Consider the following 25,830-nt stretch of genomic DNA (forward strand, 5'->3'; position numbering starts at 1 on the left):
CGATATACTCATCAAATGTAAGACTAAATTTATGTTTATCTTCAAGTTTTGTTTTCAAAGAACTAAAAACTTATTTGTTGACTAACCTGAAGTATTTAATGTCAAGATGGTTTGAGAGATTTGGTATCCCTGGCACAAAATGCTGATTGTTTTCACTTTTAGCAATGGTGCAAAAGCTAATTTCAACAATAGCTGATGGTCAACTCAAAGTTTCAGTTAGAGTTTGATGGTCATCCTTGAAAAAACTTTCAATTCGTGGTATTTTGGCAACCGGAATGTTTGCTACTGCTTCGTGAGTTATTGCATTTAAGAATTTCAATTTTGTGTTTTTGTTTTTTTAATGCCTTGTAATAGCTGTTGTTGTTGAGCCAGGTGTTTTGAGAATAATTTTACAGATTTTACTCTTTAAACTCTGTCATTCTTCAGAAAATTCAAATTAGCCCCATGCCTCAAATCTTCTAGTTGTGGTTACATCTTTAAATGCATCAATTATTTTTATTTCATACAACTAAAAATTTTATTAACTCATCAAAGCTATATTAATTCGTCTTTTTTTTTTAATTTAGAGATTTTAACAATTTATTTTATGGGTATCACCATGGTATTTTTTTAACAACTAAAAATATGTAACCCAAGCAACTATTTTAATTTTAAAACATAAAAGCAACATTCTAAATCATTTGTTTACATATTCCATTTGTGACTTTGAAAGTGTTACTTTTAAAAAAAAGTATTGCCCAACAAAAATTAAGAGTAACGAAAACTGTCTAAATAAGTCACATTTTAAAAAAGATTTTGGTTTAACTGTTAAAAATGATTATATACATAATATAAATATACATGTTTGAACTTTGAGAGAAAAAAAGTTCGAACTTGAACCTCTTAAAAAATGGCAAAAGTTCAAGCGTTCGAACCTGAACATGTTCGAACTGGAAGCCCTAATAGCATATAAAGAAAAATCAAACAAAAAAGACCTACTTGAAATGCCATTAACCACAAAAAAGTTTTTTATTATGCCATCGTGAGTTTTATACAATGGATCTGAAGCATATACTTTGATATTTTTAAAGTATTTTGGTTCATAATTAACATCAGAATATACAACTTCTTCATTAACCTTTATAGTGTACATATATTCGGAATTTTTTAATTTACTATTCAGTTTTTTAATTTGGCTTATCTCAATATTCTGCCATAGGTCTAACTCGATTGGATCTGTGTTAAAAACATCACGATGACAACCAGAGTTAGGAAGTGTAAAGGTAAATACTCTATTATAGTTAAACCAAACACCAGGAGTTTTTTCTTCATAGTTACTATTATCAAAATCAGATATAAAATTAACAACACTGCAACTATTAAAGAAGCATTTCTTGGAATTAAGATCAAAAGAAATTATATATTCTAAAGAAAGTCTTGGAATCTCAGCAATAATCTTCCCTTTTAACAACTTAGCAGGAACATTGTCAATGATGAAATCTATAAGAGATATAACTACAGAAATATAACTAAGTGATGATAAAAAATATGTAAAAATTATGCTTGCAACACTTACCAATTTTTCCATTAACAATCTGGATGTTAGAAATAGAACCATTTAAAGCATCATGCCAAGGATCAGATGCATACACTTTTATGCGTTTTAATTCCACAGCTTTATCATTTTTCATTCTATGAATATTGACACCATTTAAATCAACAGATAGCCAATATTCATTATTTATTAGACTTTGATAAATTTTAACAGAGGACCATTCACCTAACTTCAGAGGAACTGTTTCAATGCTGTAATTACTGTTATTATTATTAACAGGAAAAATAACAAGCTTTCCAGATCCATCTTGGTGAAACCAAACACTAGGATTTCTATAACCATAATCTCTAAAAGACTTTGTTAAAGTAAAATGAAGAACATTTATTAGTCCTTTGGTAAAAATTTTGGGCTTTATGCTAAAAGATATGGTATATTCCATCTTCATAACATTGAGAAATCCAACATATAAACCTTTCATTAGAGTAAATTCCGTTTTTAAGATTATATAGTCTAAATAAAAAGAGTTAAAAAGAAAATGCATTAAAAAATATTACTTATTTCTAAAATCATACACAAAAAAGATTTGGAAACCAAAAAAACTTCTATACAAGCATAAATAATAATACATAACTAATATTTAAAAATATATTAAGTTATTATAAGTTGATAACATATCAGTTAAGTTGTATTCATTTCATAAAGAAACATCAGAAGATATGCTTTTCAATATAGATAAGTTACTTAAATCTACCAAAAAAAAAATTATATTTCAAAAAACAAATAAAAACAGGCCTCATTTAAGCTTAAGTCATTTTTGGAAATTTTTTTTAAATATAATTTACTCCCAACAAGGCTGCAAGCAACAAGTCAGGGTAACAACATCAGTTTTTGCTGTCTTGTAACATCTTTCCAACAACATCTGTAAATATAATGATGTATAATTACATCTGCCCAACATCTGTAAATACACTGAGGTATAATAAAATCTGTCCAACAACATCTGAAATTTCATTGATGTCAAATAACATCTGCATAAAAAGTATATGATTACTACAGATGTAGTTACATCTTTTTAATTACCTAAGTATAACAACATCTGTGCACTACATCTGGAAATTTTACAGATGTGGTTACATCTTTTTAATTATATTAAATATAACTAGAGCATTTTATGAAAATATTAAATTATAATGCATTATTTTAAACAGATGTAGTTAGATAGTAGTTAGGTTTTTTTTTCAGATGTAGTTACATCTGGAAAAAATTATTAAAAAATAATGTATTATTTTACCCAGATGTAGTTTCAAATATGATTTTTTTCAGATGTAGATGTGTTTTACATCTGGAAAAAATAATAAATATAAATGCATTATTTTTACTAATTGTAGTAACATATAAGATTTTTTTAGATTTAACTACATCTGCAGGAAATTCTTCCAGATGTTATTGGACTTTTTGGAAAAATTACCAGATGTAGTTACATCTTCCTAAAGATGTTGTTAGGGATCATTGAATTTCCAGATGATATTGGACAGATATTGTTGGAATAAAAAAAAACACAGGTGATCTTGAACAAAAGTGTAGAGATGATCTTAGACTACTCTACAGATGTTGTTGGACAGATGTAGTTATCTTTTACACAAGCAACCACTATTTAGACAATTAAAAGCTTTTAAAGCATGCAGGGACAAATACAGTAAAAGAATGTGACTTTTCTGAATGATGAGTCAAGCAAGAATGAGTTTTGGTTGATGGAACTAGATATGATAGCTCCTTTAAGCAGCAAACATGATAGTATTTGTAGAAAAGTTAAAGAGACACAATTTTACAACGATGGGAAAGAGGCTCAACCTTGGCAGATAAAATAGGTCTAATTAGGTTTACAAAGCATTTATGTATCTTGTCTAAAATTTTAGTTTTAAAGTAAATTAAAAAAAAAAAAGTTCTAAATTAAGTTTTGAGCAGTTTAAAAATTGATTATCGCAAAATCAACTATTTACGACTACACAAATAACAGTAATGTACTATCACAAAAAAAACTAACAATTCATAACTACAACAAACAACAGCAACGTACTACCACAAAAAAAATCAACAATTTACAACAACAACAAATAACAGCAACGAACTACCACAAAAAAAATCAACAATTTACAACAACAACAAATAACAGCAACGTACTACCACAAAAAAAATCAACAATTTACAACAACAACAAATAACAGCAACGTACTACCACAAAAAAAATCAACAATTTACAACAACAACAAATAACAGCAACGTACTACCACAAAAAAAATTAACAATTTACAACAACAACAAATAACAGCAAAGTACTATCACAATAAAAACAACAACTTACTACTACAACAAAAACGATACGTTTAAAAAACTTTATATTTAAAAAAAAAAAAAAACTCTATTTAAAGAACAACATGTTATTGCTATCACAACTTATGAAACTCGGAAAATCAATAAAATTCTAGTACAATTAATATATATTTCTTAGAACAAAAACTGACAACCAGCATGCACAACATGCTAAGTTTATGCTACTTACAATTATGCAAATTATGCATTATTTGCTACTGCTGTTTGCATTATTTCTTTTTATATTTGTTAAAATGGTTGCATTTTTTTATTACAAAAAAAATTTTGAAATATTTGATGTTTGTAAGTTTTGTGAGCCAAAGAGATTGATACAACTAAACTGAGCAGGTTTAGGATTGAATGATACAGCAAAAACTATGTGCTGCTAAACGTAGAGATGTACTTATACATCAACTAAGAGTTTGTGTGTGGTGGTATATAGATATGATAGAAATCTGTTATGGTGTTTTATTTTTCTTCAGTCTTTTAGAAATTTTAAAATGTGCTCAAAAACACTGAGGAACATATCTAAACATACAAAAACATTCAGGTAATTTAAACTGATTTGTAATAACAGTAAAAAAAGAACACATTAAATTTTTTAAATTTTAATTTTAAGCATTTGAAAAGTATTTATATTATATTTACATTACATTATATTTATATTATTTTAGTATTGTACAAGCTATAAAAAATACAGTATTGTACAAGCTATAAAAAAAACTCAGTTAACATTGTATTCAAAACGTTACAAAAGTTTTTGGAAGTGTGAGTGGAAGATCAAAAAAGTGTGAATTTGAAAGTGTGAATGGAATGACTAAAAAAGTGGCTTTTGAACTTTAATCTTAATAGAGCATTCCATGATTTTTTCTGGATTTTAGACCAAAATTTACAGAAAAATGAGTACATGAAGATTATAGTTAATAGCAGATTAAAAATGATAGCAAAAGCTTTCTCTAACTAACAAAATGTGATGGGTTGGTATTTTTGTCTATATTTGTATTTTCAATAGAAAGTAAAGATGATCAGGGTTAGAATAATAGTGTTAAGAATATATCATTTTTAAAGTCTTGTTTTGTAAGTTGGATATTTGTACAATATTATAGGAGCAGATTTTTTCCTAAACCTGACATGCATACCTAAAATGTGATCCAAAAATGGCATGGTATATATTGATGAGTTTCATGATGAATATGAAGATAAATTTTAGCTAACATCCTGTTTGATCTACATAGTTTTATTGCTAAGTCCTTAAGATAATGTAAAAAAGATAAATTTGAATTACAAGATACTTTAAGTATTTAAATATTTGATTACAAGATACTTTAAGGACATAAAAGAAGTTATTTTTTGACCACTTAGTCTGAAATTTAGGGGGTTTATTGATTTTAGATTGCCTTAGATTAAATAAGATAATTTTAATTTATTAGTATTTAGTTTGTTAGACCAAAGCCATTAAACTAGATTAGATAGATCACGAATAATGTATTTGTTTATTTTTTTAAATGATTTGTTGATTACAAGCAAGTTAGTGTCATCAGCAATATGGTATGAAGTTGCATATTTTAGCAATAGATTAAGATTATTTTTAAAAACAAGGAAAATCAATGGTCCTACATACAGAGCCTTGAGGTACACCTGAAGTGCAATTTACTAAAGAAGATGTGTTACCATTAATAGAGACAAACTGAAATCTATTATAAACTATGAGTTAAAACATTAGAAAAAATTCCTCTAATACCATAGTGTTCTGGTTAACTTAGGAAGATAGAATGATCAACAATCCTTTTTGTAGATCAACAAACACACTACAAGATTAATGTCAAGAACTTTTTGAAAATACTCAAGGATTTTAATAAGTGCATAAGTTGTGAAATGCTTGCTGTAGAACCAGCTGTTTGTAAAAATATTGATAATAAAAAATTTGTTTAGACTGTTTTTTGTCTGCTTTGGCAGACAAAAAACAGTCTATACAAATATTTTTTTCGTTTGACAAAAACGAAATTGTGTGATAACTAGTGTGGTTTGTTAGAGGGTCCTTTCATTGAAGTGGAATGGCTACTTTAAAGACATCAGAAAAAAGTCCATTTTAAAATAAACACAGCATCATGTATTATTATTATTTAAATGTTTAACAAAATCTTTTATGTTTTTTTTAAAACAAAAAAACTGCTCGTGCAACAAAAAATTATGAAACACTTAATAATTAATAAATCAATAAATCACTATTAAGAATACCTGAAGGAAGAACAACAATAGGTTTCGTGCTGCTATCTATAAACAAAATTATGGAAACACAAAAAAGTTCTGAAAATAAATAAAATTTTTAAAAATATTTTAAAATTGATACTACATTATTAAAAAGCAAATAACAGTAAATAAAAATAATAAAAGATTCTCTTTTAACACATTCAAAGATAGTAAGTTTGTGTGAGATATTTGAGAGCTGACAAAAATATTTGCTTTAGAAAACCTATGGAACTTCTTAAATTGTTAAAAATGTCACAGTGCCAAACAAAATAAATACAAAAAAAATTAAAAATTGAAAATTAAAAAATAAAAAGATGTAAAGTTTTAAGGAAACGTTTTAAGGAAACAAATTTATTTTGGAAGATCTTCAAAAACAAAATTTGGTAAATCTTTTATAGAAAGGCCAAATTGTAAACTTTAAAAAACTTAATTAAAAACTTATTTATTTTTAATTTGCAAAACAAACAAAAAAAAACACTGAAGTTAATGGACAGATTGCGGAAGAATTATCAAGAAGTAAAAAGAATTAATTGATAAATGTGATATTTTGAAATAATCAATAAGTATGTTATCAGTAATAACTTTTAATTTATCATTATAAAATAAAAATTAGAGGAAAAAGTTAAAAACTAGAGGAAAAAGTCAGAGGAAAATCTTTCACTATAAATTTGATAGAAAAACTTTTATCTCAAAAGCTTTAACAAATGGTAACCCAATTGATGTGTATTTAGATTTTGCAAAACCTATCGATAAAGTGCTAAACAAAAGATTACCAATAGGGTTTCTCAAACAGGATCCCGGGGATAAAAGTTGCACCAGGATTTCCCGGGATATCACTCTTATATCCTGGAACATAATTTTTTAAAAATTATACATATGATAACTGTTTGAACTAATTCAACCAAAAATAAGAAAAATATTATTGCATTTAGTTGTGTTTATGTGTTCATATCTTATATTGAAGCCTAGCACAACAAGAAAATGTTATTGAAAATCTTAAACTATCTAACTCAAAGAATGCATTGCAATTTGCAATGCAACGTTTTTTTTTCTCATTATTATAAAATATGAGTAAAAATAAAAAAGATTTCTTGCAACGAAAACAGTAAGTTTGATTTAATAATTTTTTTATTTAAAAAACGGCAAACAAAGACATATAAAGTCATACGTAAGATAACATACATATGCAAGAAATATTTGTAACTTTACCTTTAGTTGTTTTACGATTCAATTTAGTTATACTATGTCAATTGTAAATGGATCGATAGCATGACAGTATTTTTGTAAAGAAAAATCTGGCAAATCTGCAATTTGCAAAAAGTGAAATGTAAAGAAAATGTGCAAAGGATTTTTGACAAGTGCGCTCTTTTGTCATTTAAAAAACGCACACAAAGATTTGGATTTAAATATGAAGCGCCTACATGAAGATACTGGTTTGGAAATTAAAATTAAACAGCAGACTATCGAGGAAATTGTGTCAAAACTAGCAATGGTGGATGGCTTCTCAATAAACGCCATAACAAAATATGAATTCATTAGAAAATCATTGTCTGAAAAAGGCATGTTATTACCAAAAAATCCATCCCATGTTATGAGTATGATAGAGAAACAACATGATTTAGCTAAATAAACTGTGGTTTTAGAGATAACAAAAGAAATATCTAGTGGGTCACGATTTTCTTTATCGTTAGACAAATATACGTCTTTAAAAAATTGACGTCATTTAAATGTAAATTTACACTTATTAACAAAGTTTTAGAACCTGGGATTGACTCCAATAGCTGGATCACTTCCTGCACAAAAAATTGTTGACCTGGTTGAAAATAAACTACCAGATTTCAATTTATCAATTAAAAAGCACATCATAGCTAGTGTCACTGAAGGAGCACCCATAATGAAAAAGTTTGGACAGCTAAGTGGTATTGAACATCAGCTGTGTTATGCCCACGGACTTCATTTGGAATTGTGATGTTCTTTACAAAAAGTCAGACTCTTCAGCAAAATATATTGAACTTGAATCCGAGAAAATTTTGAGTGATTACAATGAGTTTGATGATGTATTTGACTGTAATGATGAGTCATACAGCTCAACAGGCTTTACATTTATTGATGATTTACAAAATAGCTTAAATATAACCTTAACAATTCAGAACGTTCGAAAAGTGGCTTGAATGTTCCGCAAATCACCTCTTAAAAATGACATTTTACAAATCTAGGTAAAATCTATGTTTCATAAAGAACTGAAGCTGATATTAGATGTCAAAACAAGGTGGAACAGTCTTGTTGCAATGCTAGAAAGATTCCTTAAAGTAAAAACATGCATACTAATAGCAATGATCGATATGTAGAAAAAGCAACTCTAGAAGACATTAGCATTTTAAAAAACCTCATAAAAGAAATCAAACTTTTTGAGGCAACTGAAAAGCGTAGTGAAAGTTTAGAAAGAATTTGTTCACAATTAAGTGACAAATCAATTGATTATTTATATTTTTTAAAACAATATTTTATTTTAAATATTAATATAGATAAGCATGCTAAGATAAATTTGTGTCAGAAACCGCTTGTTATTATATTAAAAATTATGCCAGGAAATCCCAGGATAAATAAGTTACAGGCTAGGAATCCCGGGATGCTAAATTTATGGAAAATGAGAAACCCTAAATATCAATCAAACTAGCAGCTTACAGAAGATAAGGAAAACTGTTAAAAAAGATTAAAGCATGTCTAAGCTACAGAAAACCACAAGTAAAAACTAATAATATTTTTCAACCTGAAAGTCAATTTTTTTATTCCATTATTTATGATATAGTAAATGACCTACTAGAAAATATGAAAAATGTAATCTAAATTATAAAAACATGTATACTGTTGACATTAAAATATTAGCAAAAATTGGGAGTGAAGAAGAATTAAAAACAGATTTAGTCAATAAATTCAAATGAGAAATCATTCATCATGGTTCAAACAAGTAGAGCACAAAATAGAAGATCTAAAATTAAAAGAAACAAACTATTAAGAGATTTATGTGCAAAATTCTCAAACAGTTTAAAATGGAAAAGACATAGAAATTTGCAATGCAAAAACTCTAATTGATTAAAAAGACTTTCAGTTATATATGCATAAAAAATCTAATAATGCTAACATTCACTACACCAGTTATAGAACATTTATTACACTAGTTATAGAACATTCATTACACCAGTTATAGAACATTCATTACACCAGTTATAGAATATTCATAAAAGCAGTTATAGAATTTGCAACATCATTAAGGTCTCAATCCCAAAAAAAGTGATATTGAAGAAATAGAAAAATACAACACAGAGCTGCAAAGCTATTACCAGCATTCAGAAATTTTATATGAAGAAACAACTAAAAATACTAAACATAACAAGAAGCCACTCTAGTCAAAGGTGCTTTTTTTTATTTTTTGTTATTTCAACTCTCTCACATTTTTTAACTCCAAAGTGTAAACTTTGAAAAACAAAGCAGCTGCCTGGAAAAATAAGCTGAGCACAGTACTACAGGAAACATAGTGGGGATCCAACTTGGAACTTCTGCCTTAGAAAGAGTGTGCTCTATCACTCCAACACAACCGCATAATATATAATATGGCCTATACCAAATTCTCTACCACATAATATATAACATGTTTTTAAACAAACTAATATTTACTAATAAATTATTTGCAATAATTTCATTTATCATTTATTAAAAAAAAGAAAGCTTTATTACTTATTTATACTTTTTAAAACTTACTTGATATGCCATTGATTACAAAAAAGTTTTTTATAAAACCGTATTGAGCTTCATACCAAGGATCTGATGCATATACTTTTACATTATCAAAACTTTGATATTTGTAGTTTACTTTTTCCACGACAACAGTTCCATTAATGATGATTGTAAATATATATAGCTTGTTTAACAAAATTTGAGCAACTTTAATATTTGACCACTGATTTTTTAGAATTAAATTCAGTATTAAAGTGCTAAATATGTAATTAGAGTTATCATTGATTGGCGCTGAAATATGAATTTTTTTATTGCTCGATCCGGGTTCAAACCAGATACCAGGAGTTCTATCACCATAATTCTCATAATCAGAACCAATAGTGAAATGAACAATATTACGCCAATCAGAAAAAAAATTATTAGGATAAAAATCAAATGAAATTAAATATTCTTCATTGAGCTTCGGTATTTCAGCAATAATCTTTCCTTTTTCTAATCGAGTTTTTTCATTACCAACAAGTTGTTCTAAAACATGATTTAATTAACATATAAATCTATTTTTACTTTATACTTTTTATATTTCTTACTATTTCTATAAATTTCTTATATTTAAATAAAAATAAATGTATTACTACCAAGATTTTACAACTAAAAAACTATGTAATACAAGCATCAAAAAAGATAAGTAAAGGCATCTACCTATTTAGAAAGTTTAACCAACTATTGCCTTGTAAATCTAAGTTGTTTTATGCAATAGTTTAATTATAAGCAATTTAATGTATGGTGTTGATGTTTGTGGAAATAGTATATCAAAAAAAATTATGTAACTTAATTGTCTACAAAAGAAAACTCTTCACATTATTGTTCCCAGCAAGATTCACTTAAGACCTATCCTAAAAAAAACTGAATCTATTATTGTTAGATCGGGAGTATCAAATGGCTATTAGAATATAAGAATGGAAGATGTGTGCTGGCTTAGCACCATCATCTTTAATTATTGATTTGAAGATTTAATGATTTAAAGAGTTATTTAAAATTTAAAGATTTTACAAGCTTACTCACAGAGAAAATAGAACAAAATAAAAAAGACAAAATGTTAATAAGTAAACATGTTGCATACAAAAAAAACACTTTGCAAGCATGAGCACTAATATTAGTGAGATACAATGAATAAATAATTAAAAAGAATTATTTGTTATATTGATTGGTGTAATAATATAAATTTATCAGTAGCATATTGAGATTTATTGACAACTGTTGTTTTTAAACTAAAATGATGAACTCATTGTTTTTCTTGATGACAGTGTTTTTAATTTCATTTTTAATTGAATAAAATTAAGTATATAACTAGTTAAATCTGTCATTTAACCAGTTATATAGTTAATTTTACTCAAGTTAAATTAACTTTAGTATTTATAGTTCTGCTTAATGTGAAGTGAACTTTAATTGTTATAAATATCAAAACAGTTTATACAAGTTTAGTTACACCTATATTTGATTATCGAATATCGTAAGATACTTATAGACCTTTTCATTTACTAGATAAATAGTGATGTCATCTGTTACCTCCACTCTACCACGCCAAAGAAAATCTTGCTGTAAAGGACAGTTGCAGAATTATAAAATTATAAAATAATCAAAGTATAAATATAATATCAAACAAAATATATTAAATTTATGACAATGTACTTGAAAAGTTTAAATTTTTTTTGATTCCTAAATCTTTTCCAACTAGCTAAAAATTTTAGAAAAGTTCTTTATATTAAATAAGAAAACTCTCGTGTAGAATAAAATTTCAAAATTTCAATTTTTTTGAAACTTTGCAACTACAATGGTAGGGGTGCAACAACTATGCTATAAATTATACTAACTATGCAATTTGCAGGTATTTTAACAAAATTTCAACCGAATTTCAGCAAACAACAAACAATTTACAGGCATAATGTTAAATCAATTAAAAAACCAATTAAATTATTCAAAATTATTTGATAAATTAATTGAACAAAACTGAAAATTGTTTAAACATCAAAACTTTAGCCTGAGTCATTGATTGAATTCTATAAAAATTAAAATTAAAATTAAAAAACTTTAAAAATACTATTACTGAACTTTGAACATGCATTTGCATATAAAATTCTCTATTAAATAATAACTTTTTTAAATAATTGAATTTAAAGCGAAACAGTTTACCTCTGTTTAATCTTACCTCTGTTATTTAAAAACTTTTTTTTTTTGAACATATTTTTTTCTCAACATCTTCACTTCGAACAAGGATACAAACAACCACTAATAGAGTTGGAAGTGACTGGAAGAGAAAAGATTAAATTTATAGAGCAAGATAATGATTAACAAAAAACTTAAAAGAGTACAAATTATATGAATATGGAAAACAAGATGAAGAAAAGGAATTCTAAAAAACTGATGTTCAAAGGAAAAAACTAGACCAATAAGAATTTTTGGAGCACTAAGGAACAGTCACCGTAAAAGGATTAAACTTAATTGAATGATGAGTAACACAAGAATGAATTTTAGTAGATAGCACAAGAGATGTTAGCTCTTTAGAGCAGTGCCCATTAAAGTATTTATAAAAAAAAGAAAGAGAAGCAACATTACGACGATGTGATAATGGTTGGAGGTTGGCTTCAAGAGCAGTTCCAACTATGTTTATAATGTGTTTTTGCACCTAGTCTAAAAGTGAAAGGGCATCATTAGAAGATCTGCCCCAGATATTGCAACAGTATTCCATAGAAGGACAAAAATGAGATTTATAGGGAAAAATAATAGAATCCAGAGTAAAAATAAGGCAAGCACGATAAAGAGATGCAACCTTAGATGCTAATTTTGCAATCAATTTAATATATGGTTTCCAAGAAAGATTGGAAGTAAGAGTTAATCCTAGATGATGGAGGGTAGATGACTCATTTAGCACATTACCATTTATAAATATAGGAATAATCTAGATTATTGCGATAACGATTAGCTGAAAAAAATTGAGTTTTATCAGAGTTAAAGTTTAACAGCCATTGAGAGCCCCATGCTGCAGCAGGAGTGAGATCCTTTTCAAGCTCAAATGCCCCCTCCAAGCAATCAGAGAGTGTTGGCTTCTTATCAAGACAAGAATAAATGGTAGTATCATCACCAAGCAATGCCACCTTAGATGTGAGAATATCAGGAAGATTGTTAACATAAATTAAAAAGAGTGTAGGGCTAAGGACTGAACCTTGAGGAACTCCTGAAGTTACAGAATATGAAAAAGAGTGCAGTCCATCGAGGACAACTTTTATACTACAATTGGAAAAGAAAGATTCAATAATGTTACCAGATACACTGTAATACGAATGCTTATGGAGAAGACCAACATACCAAACTTTATTAAAAGCCTTAGAAATGTCAAGAGTGATAGCCTTAACCTTTCCACATCTATCTAATGCACAATAAAACCTATCAGTTATTACTGTTAAAAAATCAGCAGTAGAATGAGGAGATTGATATCAATATTGATGATCAGAAAGTAAGTTATTAGATTTAAGATAAAAGAATAACTGTTTATTAATTAAAGATTCAAAAACTTTATGACAGTAAGAAGGCTAGTGGGACAGTAGTTATACGAGTCAGATTGCTCTCCAGAACTTTTGAAAATAGGGGTAACAAATGCTGCTTTCCAGCATGCTGGAAAACAAGATAAGCACTTATTAAATAGTTTTAAAAGTATAGACGACAGCTCCAGAGAACACTTCTGCAAGACTATAACAGGTATGTTGTCCGAACCATAAGCTGTAGAAGAGTCTAAGCAGAAAATCATTTTAGATACAGAAGCTAGAGTTATGCGAAGGTCAGGCAATGGATTAACCTGTTTGTTGTCTATATCCAGTAGAACGCAACTAGTGGAATCAAGAGATAATATTGATGAGAAGTTCATAGCAAACAATTTAGCTTTGTCTTTAGTTAAGGTATCAATATCTGAACCATACAAGAGAGGTAGAATAACAGATTTGTCTTTATTATAGATACTGTTAAAGATTTACCAGAAGTCATAAGAGTTTAATTTTAAGTCAAAAAATATGAGATTTTGTGACTTATGGTTATCGGTTTTTGGTGTTAGACAAAACCTTTTTACAATGGTTTCTAGCAGCAGAAGTAAGACTCTAGAGATTTTTTGAAACTCTTCAACAGTGTCATTAACAAAGCGAATCAATCATTCCATCTTAAATTTGTGGGTCTAACATTAACTAATAGCAAAGAATTTTTCTTCTAATTTTGAGATTATTAAATCATTTCTTTCTAACCTCAGTATTACAATTATCTTGGAAACCTCAGTATTACAATTATCTTCTTTATTTCCAATAACTTCTAGGGTAACTAAAAGGTTCTTGTCTGGGTCCTGTATTGTTTCTAATATGCATTAATGATTATCCTGATAATCTTACATTTAAAACAGCTCTATTTGATGACAACTTTACTTTATATTTGTCTTGACAAAAGGTCTTCGTTTTTCAAATGCTTAGGGCAGTTTTTTTTTTTTTTAATTCTAATTTACTCTCAACAAGGCTGCAAGCAACAACTATTAAGTTGGGAATTACTAGAAAACAAAAGAGTTAAAGAGCAAGAAAATGGTTGACAGAAGACTTAAAAATTTTTAGGTTGTATAAATCAGGGAAATGTGAAGATGAGAGAGAGTATTAAAGGGATAGAGTGCAAGTAAAAAAATAGACGAATAAAAGTTTTTAGAGAATGCAGGAAATACAGTAAAGTTATAAGACTTATAATGATGAATGATGAGTCAAGTGAGAACAAGTTTTAATTGATGTAACTAGATGATAGCTCCTTTGAGCAGCAACCATGATGGTATTTGTTGAAAAGAGGCTCAAACATGGCAGATAGAGCAAGTCAAACTAACTTATAGTGCATTTTTAGACCTTGTCTAGAAGAGAAAAAGCATCATTAGAAGAACTAATATGGCAACAGTATTCCATACATGGAAAAATAAGAGATTTGTAGAGGTAAAGAATGGAATCAGGAGTAAGAAAGTGGTGAGCACAATAAAAAAAAGCAACCCTACCTGATGCTAACTTAGCAATCAATTGTATATAAGGTTTCCAAAAGAGAAGACATTTTGACATGACAGGAGTATAAAATTAAGTTGTCAGCAAATAGATCTACTTTAGATGCAAGATTTTCAGGTAGATCAATATGGTAGATGAGAAACAAAATATGACCAAGGTATACTCCAAAAGTTACTGGAAATGAAGAAGAGTGTTGGTCTTTGAGGATAACTTTTATAAAGCAGTTAGAAAGACACGATTTAATAATATCAAAAACTTTCACCTATATTTTTTTTTTTGTTTATTAGGGTGTCCTAGAAGTCCTTACGGTATTATCACAGAGCACCAAGTTGAGCATTTAATTGGAAGTTCACGCCTCTTTTCTAACCAATGTTTCAAAATAAGTACGCAACCACCGTGCTATAGCTGCTCTCAACAAATGAAGCAAACTTATGGAGAAGACTAACATGCTAAATTTTATCATAAGGTTTTAGATACTTCAAGAGCAATAGCTCTAGCTTTGTTGTCTCCATCAAATGCAGGATAAAATATTTTAGCCACAGAAGTTACCAAGTCAGTCGTAGAGCAAGTAGATTAAAAAGTGATTGTTTTACAATAAGTTAGTTGACTCAAAATTGTATGATGAAATTTGTAGATCAAAGAATCAAAAATCTTGCTAATAAATTAAAGAAGACTGATTGAATGATAGTTGGAAGTAAGGGGGTGGATGGTCAGAATGTTCTCCAAAGTTTTTAAAAATTGGAACCACAGATGTCATTTTTCAGCAAGTAGAAAAAGCACTTATTAAATAGTTTAGAACTGAAGGAGTTCTGGAAAACACTTTTGTAAGACTATGACAGGAATGTCATCTAGACCACAAGCCATAGAAGAGTTAAATTGAGTTATGACTTTAGCAATGGAAGCTGGAGTGATTTGAATGTCTAACAATGGGTTGACCTGTTTAACTGGAATGAAAGGAAGAGTATAGCCATAAGATTCAAGAGTCAAATTAGAAGAAGAGATCTTTGCAAACGGTTCACTGGGAATAATGGAGCATAACATCAGACAGCACCATTTTACATTGATTTCTTGCAATAATAAATAGGTCTTTGTTCTTAAGAAAGCTGTTCTTTTGAAAAAAATGATTACAATTAGATATAGCAGCTGCACAAAATGGTGAAATTGACAAAGTAGAATAAGGTTTGATTTAGAACCAATGAGAAGAAATAAAAACTTCTATTTTTGCCTGGATCCAGGAGGTTATGTAGGAGGCACATCAAGGTAGTAAATCTTGAATCTGATCTCTTTTTTGTAACAGTTTGGGCTTACAGTGAATTGCAAATTTTAACTCCAACAAAACTCAATTATTCCAATATTATTTGATGACAACTATCTATCTGAGTCATCTTCTTTACATCACCTTTTATCATTCACTGCATTCTTCTTAAATTATTGTTCACTACTTACATTTCATGGGAACTATACGCACAATTCATTGCATAGAATCTGCTTAGGTTGATTCTCTTTATTGTGCTCGCCATTAACTTACTCCTGATTCCATTCTCTTCTTCTATAAATCTCTTATTTGTCTCTGTTTAGAGTTATGTTGTCATATATGGGCTGATTATTCTAATGATGCTTTTTCTCCTCTAGACAAGGTCCAAAAGAGACAAACTACAAAAACGCATTGTAATCATAGCTAGACTTGCTTTATCTGTTTGTTTTGCTTTATCTCATTTAAACCTCTTTCTCATCATCATAAAGTTGCATCTAATACTCCTTTCAATCATGGTTGCTACTCAAAAGAGCCATCATTTCCAGTTTTATCAACCAAAACTCATTCTTACTTAACTGGTCATTCAGCAAAGTTCCTTTTACTGTATCTGTCCTTTCATACTCTAAATATATTTATTCATCTCGTTTTTTTTTGCACCCTGCACTTTAATGCTTTGGAACTCCTATTTCCATGTTTTCCTGACTCATATTCCTTTAACTTTTCAAGTTTTCTATCAATTTCCTTAGTCTTCAACTTTATTCTTTGTTTTCTAATAACTGAAAAATGTAATGTAACTAAAGTTTTTTCTTTTTTATGCTGGCTCAGAAACAGATAAAATGAATGTACTTTAAAATTATAACACTAAAAAGGGAGTAGAAGGTAGAAGGGATGTCAAAGAATGGAAGATACTTGTTACATAACAAGAATCTTCCAGTCTTTGACATCCCTTCTACCTTCTAATCCCTTTTTAGTGTCGAATACTGGGAAACATATGCTTCCCAGTATTCGACATAATAAAATTAAAAATAAAAATTTACAATCATTATTTTATTGTTTAATAGGGGCTCTGAGCAACAATTTAGTAATTTATGTGACTTGTGCCAGTGTTTTATGTTTGAAACAAACACTTCTTTAAGTTATTGAATTTTATTCCAGTCTTTGACAACATTGCATTCAAGTCATCGACTGAAAAAAATGTTTCAATTTGCTAAGGTTTCTAGAGAGTTACTTAAAAAAATTATTGTTTTCTTAAATGTTATGATTGCTGCTCAATAATACCCTTTGGACAATCATTAATACTTGTAAAGCTCCATTTGCACAATCGTTAAAGATTGAAAGACACTAATTCCCTTGAAGATTAATTCCAAACCTTGGAGTAAAATGTGAAAAACAAACTTTTAAATGTTTTCTTCAAAGTATGTTTTTTATAGTTTATGTTGTAACCTATAAAAAACTTTTTCGTTTTGCTGTATCTTTAGTACTTGTGTTTAAAGAATTTTAAAAATATTTTTAAGTGTCGAATACTGGAGAAGACAATCTTAAAATGTTGTCCTGTGTTTCCCATTTTGATATTTAGGGGGCTATAACTCCTTTATTTATTATCCAACATCATTTACTCTAAGTGTATTATAAAGAGGAACTACCCCTTTATACAATAAAACATAAAGATCAATCATTAATCATGAGTAAGAAATTATTATTTATATAAGACTAGGTAAAAAAAATGTCAACCACTGAGTGGTTTATTCTAACCCACCTAAAAAAATTTCTCCCCTTTTCTAAAGGAAACAAATTTAAATTTAAAAAAAGTAATTTAAATTGCTGAAAAATGTGTTATGAAACAAAATCTGATAATAACATTGAGGCCTGTTAAAAACAATGTTGTTTATATTTCTATTACTGTTAATAACTAAAAAAAATTATTTGTTATTCTTACCAGCATGTCCATTAATGACTAGTAGATCAGTGATGTAACCATCTTGAGCATCATACCAACAATCTGATGCATACACTTTCATATTTTTAAAATCTCTAGCATCAGAATTTTCTGTTCTAATTATATTGATTCCATTTAAAAAAACAGAAAACCAATATTTACTTTCTAAATAACTTTGACATATTGTAATATAAGACCATACACCTAACCTTAGAGGAGGTGTTTCAATGTAGAATGTTGTACTTCCATTCACTGCAGCAAAAATCACAAGTTTACCAGAACCATCTTCATGAAACCAAACACCAGGGTTTCTGTCACCATAAACTTCGTTATTATCACCCAAAGTTATATGAAGAACACTTTTTAAACCCCTAGTGTAATTAGTGGGTTTTACATTGAAAAACACAGTGTAAACTTTCTTTAAAACTTTGAGAGTTCCAACTAATGAACCATGAATAATGGTAAACTCTTTACTGTGGAGTATATAATCTAAATAAAAACAATATCTAAAATATAAGCCCAAATAAATTTAAACCTAAAATAACTAATAATAATCTTATACAGAATTAGAAAAATAAAAATAAAAAAAAGGAGAATAAACTTTTGCGAGTAATGATAAAAAAAAATTAATGACTATTCTGAAATCAAATTTAAACAGCATAACTTTCTTTGGAACTTTTAAATCAAAATTTTCACTAAGAAACTTTTTTTTATGACTTTTTGTATGGATTTAGCCTACAATTAACTTTAATGACTTTTGCAAGTTGATTTTGCATTGATTCAACTACTTTCTTTGTTATTTCTATAACAATTTAAGTCTAAACTTATTGGAGCATGGTCTCCAGCTCTTCATTCTTTTTGAGACATCAGGTGCCAACTTTTTGATACAAAATAGCCTGGTGCCAGCCTTTAGATACAAAAACTAGATTGAGACTAGGACTTTAGGCAAGCTTTTCCAGTTATGTTTTCAGGATAAAAAATTATTTTTAATTTTTTGACATGTTTGGGCTTGTTATTCATTTTTAAAATAAATGGTTTTTCACGCTTTATGAGCTCAATCGAATTTCTCAATATTGTGACTAGTTAGCCCACAAAACTTTCTTCAAAAAAGTTTAAAAATGGTGAATACTAGCATTTCTATTTTTCAAAAAAGTTTAAAAATGACTGAATACTAGCATTTCTTTTGAAATGCTACTATTCAGTCTTAATGGATTTTAAAAAAAGAATAAAATGACATCCCAACATACAGTAAAAAGTTTATAAACAGATAAATTTTTTGAGTTCTTTCCTTCATAACTTTTTAACTTTTTACTGAAAATGAATAAAAGTTTTATAAATTTTTCCTCTAGTGTATACTTAATAGCATGAAAATATTAACTTGTAAAGGCAGAAGAAATTAAAATTTTATTGATAATATAATCGTGCTAAAGTTTATAAACAGCGCCATAAAAACAAATCAAAATTTCATTTAAAAAACTTAATAAAATTATACATATATCTAAATATTTACTGAAAAAAAAAGGAATTGTGCTATGGAGAAAAAGATTCTTTATAAATAATTTTCTGAGCTTTATGATATATGCATAGAAACCTTAATACTCTTGAAAACAAGCATCGTTCAGGAACACCAAAGATAACCACTGAACATCAAAACAGAATTTTGTTAAAACAATTAAAAGGAGATCCTCATAAAAGTGCTGCCAAATTAAATTGCATTTTGAGTAAGAATATTGTGTAAAGTGCAGCAAAAATACTACAAATTATCTTTGTGTCCTCATAATTTGTGGGGTTGTCATCCTGCCAATAAATCATTAATATAAGCTTAAGACTTTAGCAAAGATTGCGAAAGTTCGTGGAAAATCCCATAATAGAATTTATAAATTATAGCTTTTTTAATAGAAGTTATAAACACTTCTATTAAAAAAGCTATAGGCTATACTTAACACTAACTTTTATACGAGAAAAGAAAAGAAGAAAAGAAAAGGGTCTTACCTGTTATAATAACCTATAGTAATAAAGTAAGAAAAATAAGGAACATAATAAGTAAACATTGGCAACTATTAAGACAACGATCTGAAAACAATAATAGTACCAACTGTTGTTTTTACCAACATAAAGTCTAGATAAAAGACATTTTAATCGATTTAAGAATTTGTTTAATATATATATATATATATATATATATATATATATATATATATATATATATATATACATATATATATATATATATATATGTATATATATATATATATATATATATATATATATATATATATATATATATATATATATATATATCTGTACCTCAAAAGTCAAAGATAGGTTGTCCAGTTTTTGTGAAAATGAGTTATGTATGAGACCATTTTAGTTTTTTCAGTATCTACGCAGTGGTATAAAGACTGTTGTCCTACGACAATGTGAAACAAAGTTAGGCCAATATAAGAGGTCTAGTGTCCCCATAATGTTCAAAGGAAAAACGACTGATGTCCAGAAACAATTTTTTATATTTATATATTAATATTTCATGTGCCTTAAGACAAATAAAACATGAAAAAAATTACATAAACCTAATCATAATAAGCCAATAAAGACTAATTATTTTACTATTTCCTCTCTCCTGAACAATTTCTAAAATGTGACAACTAAACTTTGACTTCTGAGGTACAGATAATACAGATGAGCTATTTTTTCCTTTTCTTTTGCACCTTACATGGATTTTTTTGACATTTTTTATTGTAGTGGGTTTCGCTTGTTGTTATTATTATTACGCTGTTGTTATTATTGTTGTTATTATTTTATTTTGTTTTATTTTTTAAGATCATAAGATTTTTTTTTTTTGGAGGGGGGAGGGGGCTACAATAATACATTTGTTTGTTTATTAAGTTATTTCTATTGTCTATTTGAATTAAGACTAATTCTAGTTTTGCGGGTTGTTCACTATGTTATATATTTGGTTGGTTAGCAAAGTTTGATCTATGTAACTATGACAGCGTTAGGTTTTTTGTAAACTATGTATGGTTTTGTTGTTTTTCCAAATTTGCATAAATTTCTGAATTTTATCAGCTAGGGTGTATTTCTCCAAAAAGTTAGGCTAGTTGTGATTATAATAAAGTTTTATTTTATTAGTTGGCGGTGTCATATAGTATTTTGAGTTTTTTTTTATTAGAACTTATCATTTTATTGTTTATTATTTTCTATTTATTTATTTCAACCAATTTTCTACAAACAATATGGTAAGTGCTTATTTTTATTTTTGTTTTTGTTTATTAATGTTTAATATTTTAATTTAATTATTTTTCATTTTGTTATGTTATTTGATATTGAATTCACATTTCTTACTTTCCATATTATTTCATTGAAAATATATGAGCTTTACAAATTTGCAACAATAATTTTCCATATCTTATACCTCCTATCATTTTATTTTGTTTATTTTAAATATTGGTTTATCTATGCGTATATATGCATATATATTTGTTTTTAAGTAAGTTAAACTTTTGTATTTAATGAAGATTTATAGTTAATTTTTAGTATATTTTGCTTATGTGCTCTGTTTGTTTTAGGTATACTTTAACGACAAAATTACTGTCAACTGTGATTTTTGTATAAGGTTTTTCTCCTTAAATAGATCTGTGTCAATTCTGAACATCTGTTTGTTTTTCTTTGTTTTTCATACTTATCCTCCTTTATATGATAATTTTTTCAATAGAAATGTTACATATTTTTCTGTGGGCTTTCATTGCTCAGTCTAGTTTAAGCACCGCAGATTGCCTACATCAAATATAACAAAACAAAAAAATATATATACCTGAAGGAAGAACAACAATAGGTTGCATGCTGCTATCTATAAATAAAATTATGGAAACACAAAAAAAGTTCTTCTAAATGAATAAAATTTTTAAAAAATTTTCAAATTGATACAACATTATTAAAAAGTAAACAACAGTAAATAAAAATAATAAAAGATTCCCTTTCAACACATTCAAAGATAATCAGTTTGTGTAAGATATTTGTAGAACTGACAATAATATTTGTTTTGGAAAACTTATGGAGCTTCTTAAATGTTTAAAAGTAATCGAACAAATCAAATATAAAAAACAAGATTTTGAAAACTAAAAAAGAAAAAGAAATAAAGTTTTAAGGAAACATTAAAGCAAATTTAATTTAAAAGATCTTTAGCAATAAAATTTGGTAAATCTTTTATTTTAGAAAGTAAATCTTTTATTTTAGAAAGGTCAAATTGTAAACTTTAAAAAACTTAATTAAATACTTATTTATTTTTAACTTGCAAAACTAAAAAAAAAACAATGAAGTTAATGGACAGATTGCTGAAGAATTATCAAGAAGTAAAAAGAACTTATTGATAAATGTGATAATTTGAAATGATCATAAAGTATGCTATCAGTAATAACTTTTATTTGATCATTATAAAATAAAAATTAGAGGAAAAAGTTGAAAATTAGAGGAAAAAGTCAGAGGAAAATCTTTCACTACAAATTTGATAGAAAAACTAAATTTTAGCTAAAAAGCTTTAGCAAATGGTAACCGAATTGATGTTTATTTAGATTTTACAAAAGCTATTGATACAATGTCAAACAAAAGATTACCAGGAAAACTGTTAAAATAGATTAAAGCATGTCTAAGCTACATAAAACCACGAGTAATAACTAAAAATATTTTTCAACATAAAAGTCAGTTACAGAGTTACAGGAAAAGGATGTATTTGAATGTTTAAAAAAAATGGCTATTAGGTTTCAATGTAGACAAATGTGCAATCATCTTAATCACCCTGCTACCGCTAAAAAGTAACCCATTTTTATTATTTTTATATTTATTAACAGGTGGTACTTAAGAATTTATAATTTGTTAAGAAACTAAAAAATACGCGGTTTTTAAACACAGTAGCGGTGAGGCCCAATTTATAACCATTCCAATTTTGTTAGACTTTCTTTTGTTCTTTGACAGTTTATTGATTAATTTACACTTTTAGGATCATCAAGACCATTGGCAGATGTCCATTCATACTGATTACGAGCCGCTGCAAAGGTGGTATTAAATTCATGGTAAAATATTTGGAGCCATTAACCATGCTGCTGGCGTTAGGATCTTCTTACATCCATCACTACATAAAAGTAGTTAAAGTTATTCAATTTAAAGGGAGATCGAATAAGATGTAAAAACAAATAGAATCAAAGCTAAAATTCTTCAAATAGCCAGGGAGGAGGGAGGGGGTTAAAAAAAAGGCCAACCACTACATCTTGAACCCTATATTTCATCAGACTTATGATAACTTTCAATATTCTAGCTAATAGTTTAAAAAAATACCAACGGATAAGACTCAGACATGTAAAATCTGTTGAAGTTGTTAAAACTTTGTTTTGATACAGAAAACATAATTAAATGTATCATGGTTTTGATTATGTAAATGCTTTTCATATGATGATAAAAAACACTTATTGTTAAGTTCAAGGAAGACAAAAAGTTGGAAAAAAGGTTCAAAAATAATTTTATGGTCACATTGATAGGTACAAACATGGTTGTCTAATTTATCAGTGGATAGGCCCGTTTTGAAAGTAGAAATATGTCTGTTTATACCTTATCTTAAATTATTACTTTTACCAGTACATGTGGCTTGTTTATTACATGATAAACATATAAGATAACAAATTACATTTTTATTGATGCAAGTGATAAGACTTCTCACTTTCTATATAATACTGTTATATGTTTCAAACTCATCTACTTCTTGAAGGTAGAGTTTGCAAGTTTTGCATCAAGTATCTTAGCATTTAAATAATTTTTTAAATAATTAAAAAACTTACTTCTCTAAATTTCAGTATTTGAAGTAAATTTTTTGAGTAGATTAGGAGGTTGTTTAAATGCCAATACTGGATGAATATTATAAAGAAATATTTTAACTCTTTCATTAGAAGAAACTTTAAGTAAAAGGTTTGCTTTAGTAACATAAGGTAGACAATTAAGATTGGTATAAAAGGTTGTCACTAAAGGTAATATTTCTTTAAATTTCTTTGGTAGTGCTGGTCCTTGCAATTTTGCGTTATGAAATGTTTTTTCTATAATGCTATCAGGGTAATTGCAATCTTTTAGCCACAATTTTAGTTCTATTAAGCATAATTTTTTTATATTGTAATTAGATGCAAAAACAATTATTATTTTCGCTAAATTATGAGGAATATTCTTTTTAATGTGACATGGATGATGACTATTATAGTTTGAGTAGCCATGAGAGTTAGTTTCTTTATAATAAATGTCTGTTTGAACTTTTTTGTAATTTTCAAGAATAATTGCAATGTCAAAAAAGTTAATAACGCTGTGCAATGGGACAAAATTGAGTTTTTTGTGCCAAAATTATTTTCATAGTTTTTTTAATAGAATAGCTATATTTATATATAAAATGCATAAATAAAGTTAAAAACATGCAATTATATAATATAAAAAAAATTAAAAAAAGTAAACTTTGGTGAAAAATACGAAATATTTTTTAATGGACAAGACAACTTTTATCAGTGTAAACATCAAAAAAATTACTTTTCAATGCATGTCAGATCAGATCAGGTTATCCTGATCTGTATCTGGTTATCCAGATACAGGTCAGATCAGGTTAGCCTGCTACTGGTAACCCAGTACAATCTGCTTCATGTCCTGCTACCTTGTAGGATACACCTTTTTAGGCAAAGGCTAGGATATGCCAACTCCAACTTAAAACACCCCCTATCTTGGGGCTCTTGGTTAAGTAAAGGCTAGAGATGGTGTCTCGATAAAAATACTCATCTTGGGCAGATGTTAAATGCTCCCAACTACTGTCTTGTAGAAGGCCTCCTAGGCAAAGACTTAAGGGGTCAACAGATTCTATCTGTTGACCAGCCTCGCACCCCTTCTTCATCTATTAGCCTGGCGCAGATGTATTTTTAATACATTGTTTCCAGTTTAGGATGTTGAATGTTGGATCTTCTTGACTCAATGCATGGGTCTTGCTTGTGTCTCTGTTTTTATTAATAGGCAACTCATTCTATTATCTCCTAATGAGGGTACAGCTTTAAAACTCAGTTTAATGGTTCTGAGGCCAGCTGGTAGTCAGGTTTCCCGAACTCTATGGTAGCTCTCAGAGAGGCTGATTCCATCAACAGCTGAAAAATATCAAAGTATTAACAGTGCCAAGTTGCACATGGATGGTATCCCTGTTTGTACTTTTGGTGTGTATTGAGGAGGCCACATTTGAAGCCCTTTGTTACGGCACAGGGTTTATTAGTAGTATTGAGGAAATTGCCTGGGCTATTAAGCTGTGTTCTGAGTACTATCTATGCTTTGAGTCAAGTTCTTCAATCTAATTTAAAAATGAATAAAGTACCAAAAACTATAAAATACAAAGATCCATCATCATCAACAAGTTCTCTAAACCTATCACTCACTAATATTTGTGGTCTTCGAAGTCACTTTTCTTCTGTTGAGTCTTATCTCTTGCAAAGTTCATCAGACCTACTTGCTCTTTGTGAGACTAATTTGAGTTTGGCTGTCTCATCTTGCAATCTTGGTGTTGATAGTTATCTTCCTTTAATTCGTAAAGACTCCAATAGTCACATACTTGTCCTGAGCATTTACATTCAAAAGAACTCACCCATTTGTCGTGAAACTAGGTTTGAATCAACAGGCAATTACTTCATGT

At 28.1% G+C, this 25,830-nt stretch overlaps 1 protein-coding gene across 1 annotated transcript in view; it reads right to left on the minus strand.

The window, feature by feature from the left end:
* The window catches only part of LOC136085586 (uncharacterized), a 75,850-nt gene that overhangs the window by 197 nt on the left and 49,823 nt on the right, over positions 1-25,830 (minus strand). The window contains exons 9-15 of the mRNA XM_065806906.1: positions 21,955-21,990; positions 18,144-18,632; positions 9,914-10,414; positions 6,143-6,178; positions 1,556-2,044; positions 979-1,479; positions 1-39 (exon numbers count right to left, since the gene is read on the minus strand). The exon at positions 1-39 is cut by the window's left edge and continues 197 nt beyond it. Coding sequence (XP_065662978.1) covers positions 1-39; positions 979-1,479; positions 1,556-2,044; positions 6,143-6,178; positions 9,914-10,414; positions 18,144-18,632; positions 21,955-21,990 — 2,091 coding nt within the window. The remainder of the gene's footprint in view (positions 40-978; positions 1,480-1,555; positions 2,045-6,142; positions 6,179-9,913; positions 10,415-18,143; positions 18,633-21,954; positions 21,991-25,830) is intronic.

Source organism: Hydra vulgaris, chromosome 09, assembly GCF_038396675.1.
Source record: "Hydra vulgaris chromosome 09, alternate assembly HydraT2T_AEP".
Lineage (NCBI taxonomy): Eukaryota > Metazoa > Cnidaria > Hydrozoa > Anthoathecata > Hydridae > Hydra > Hydra vulgaris.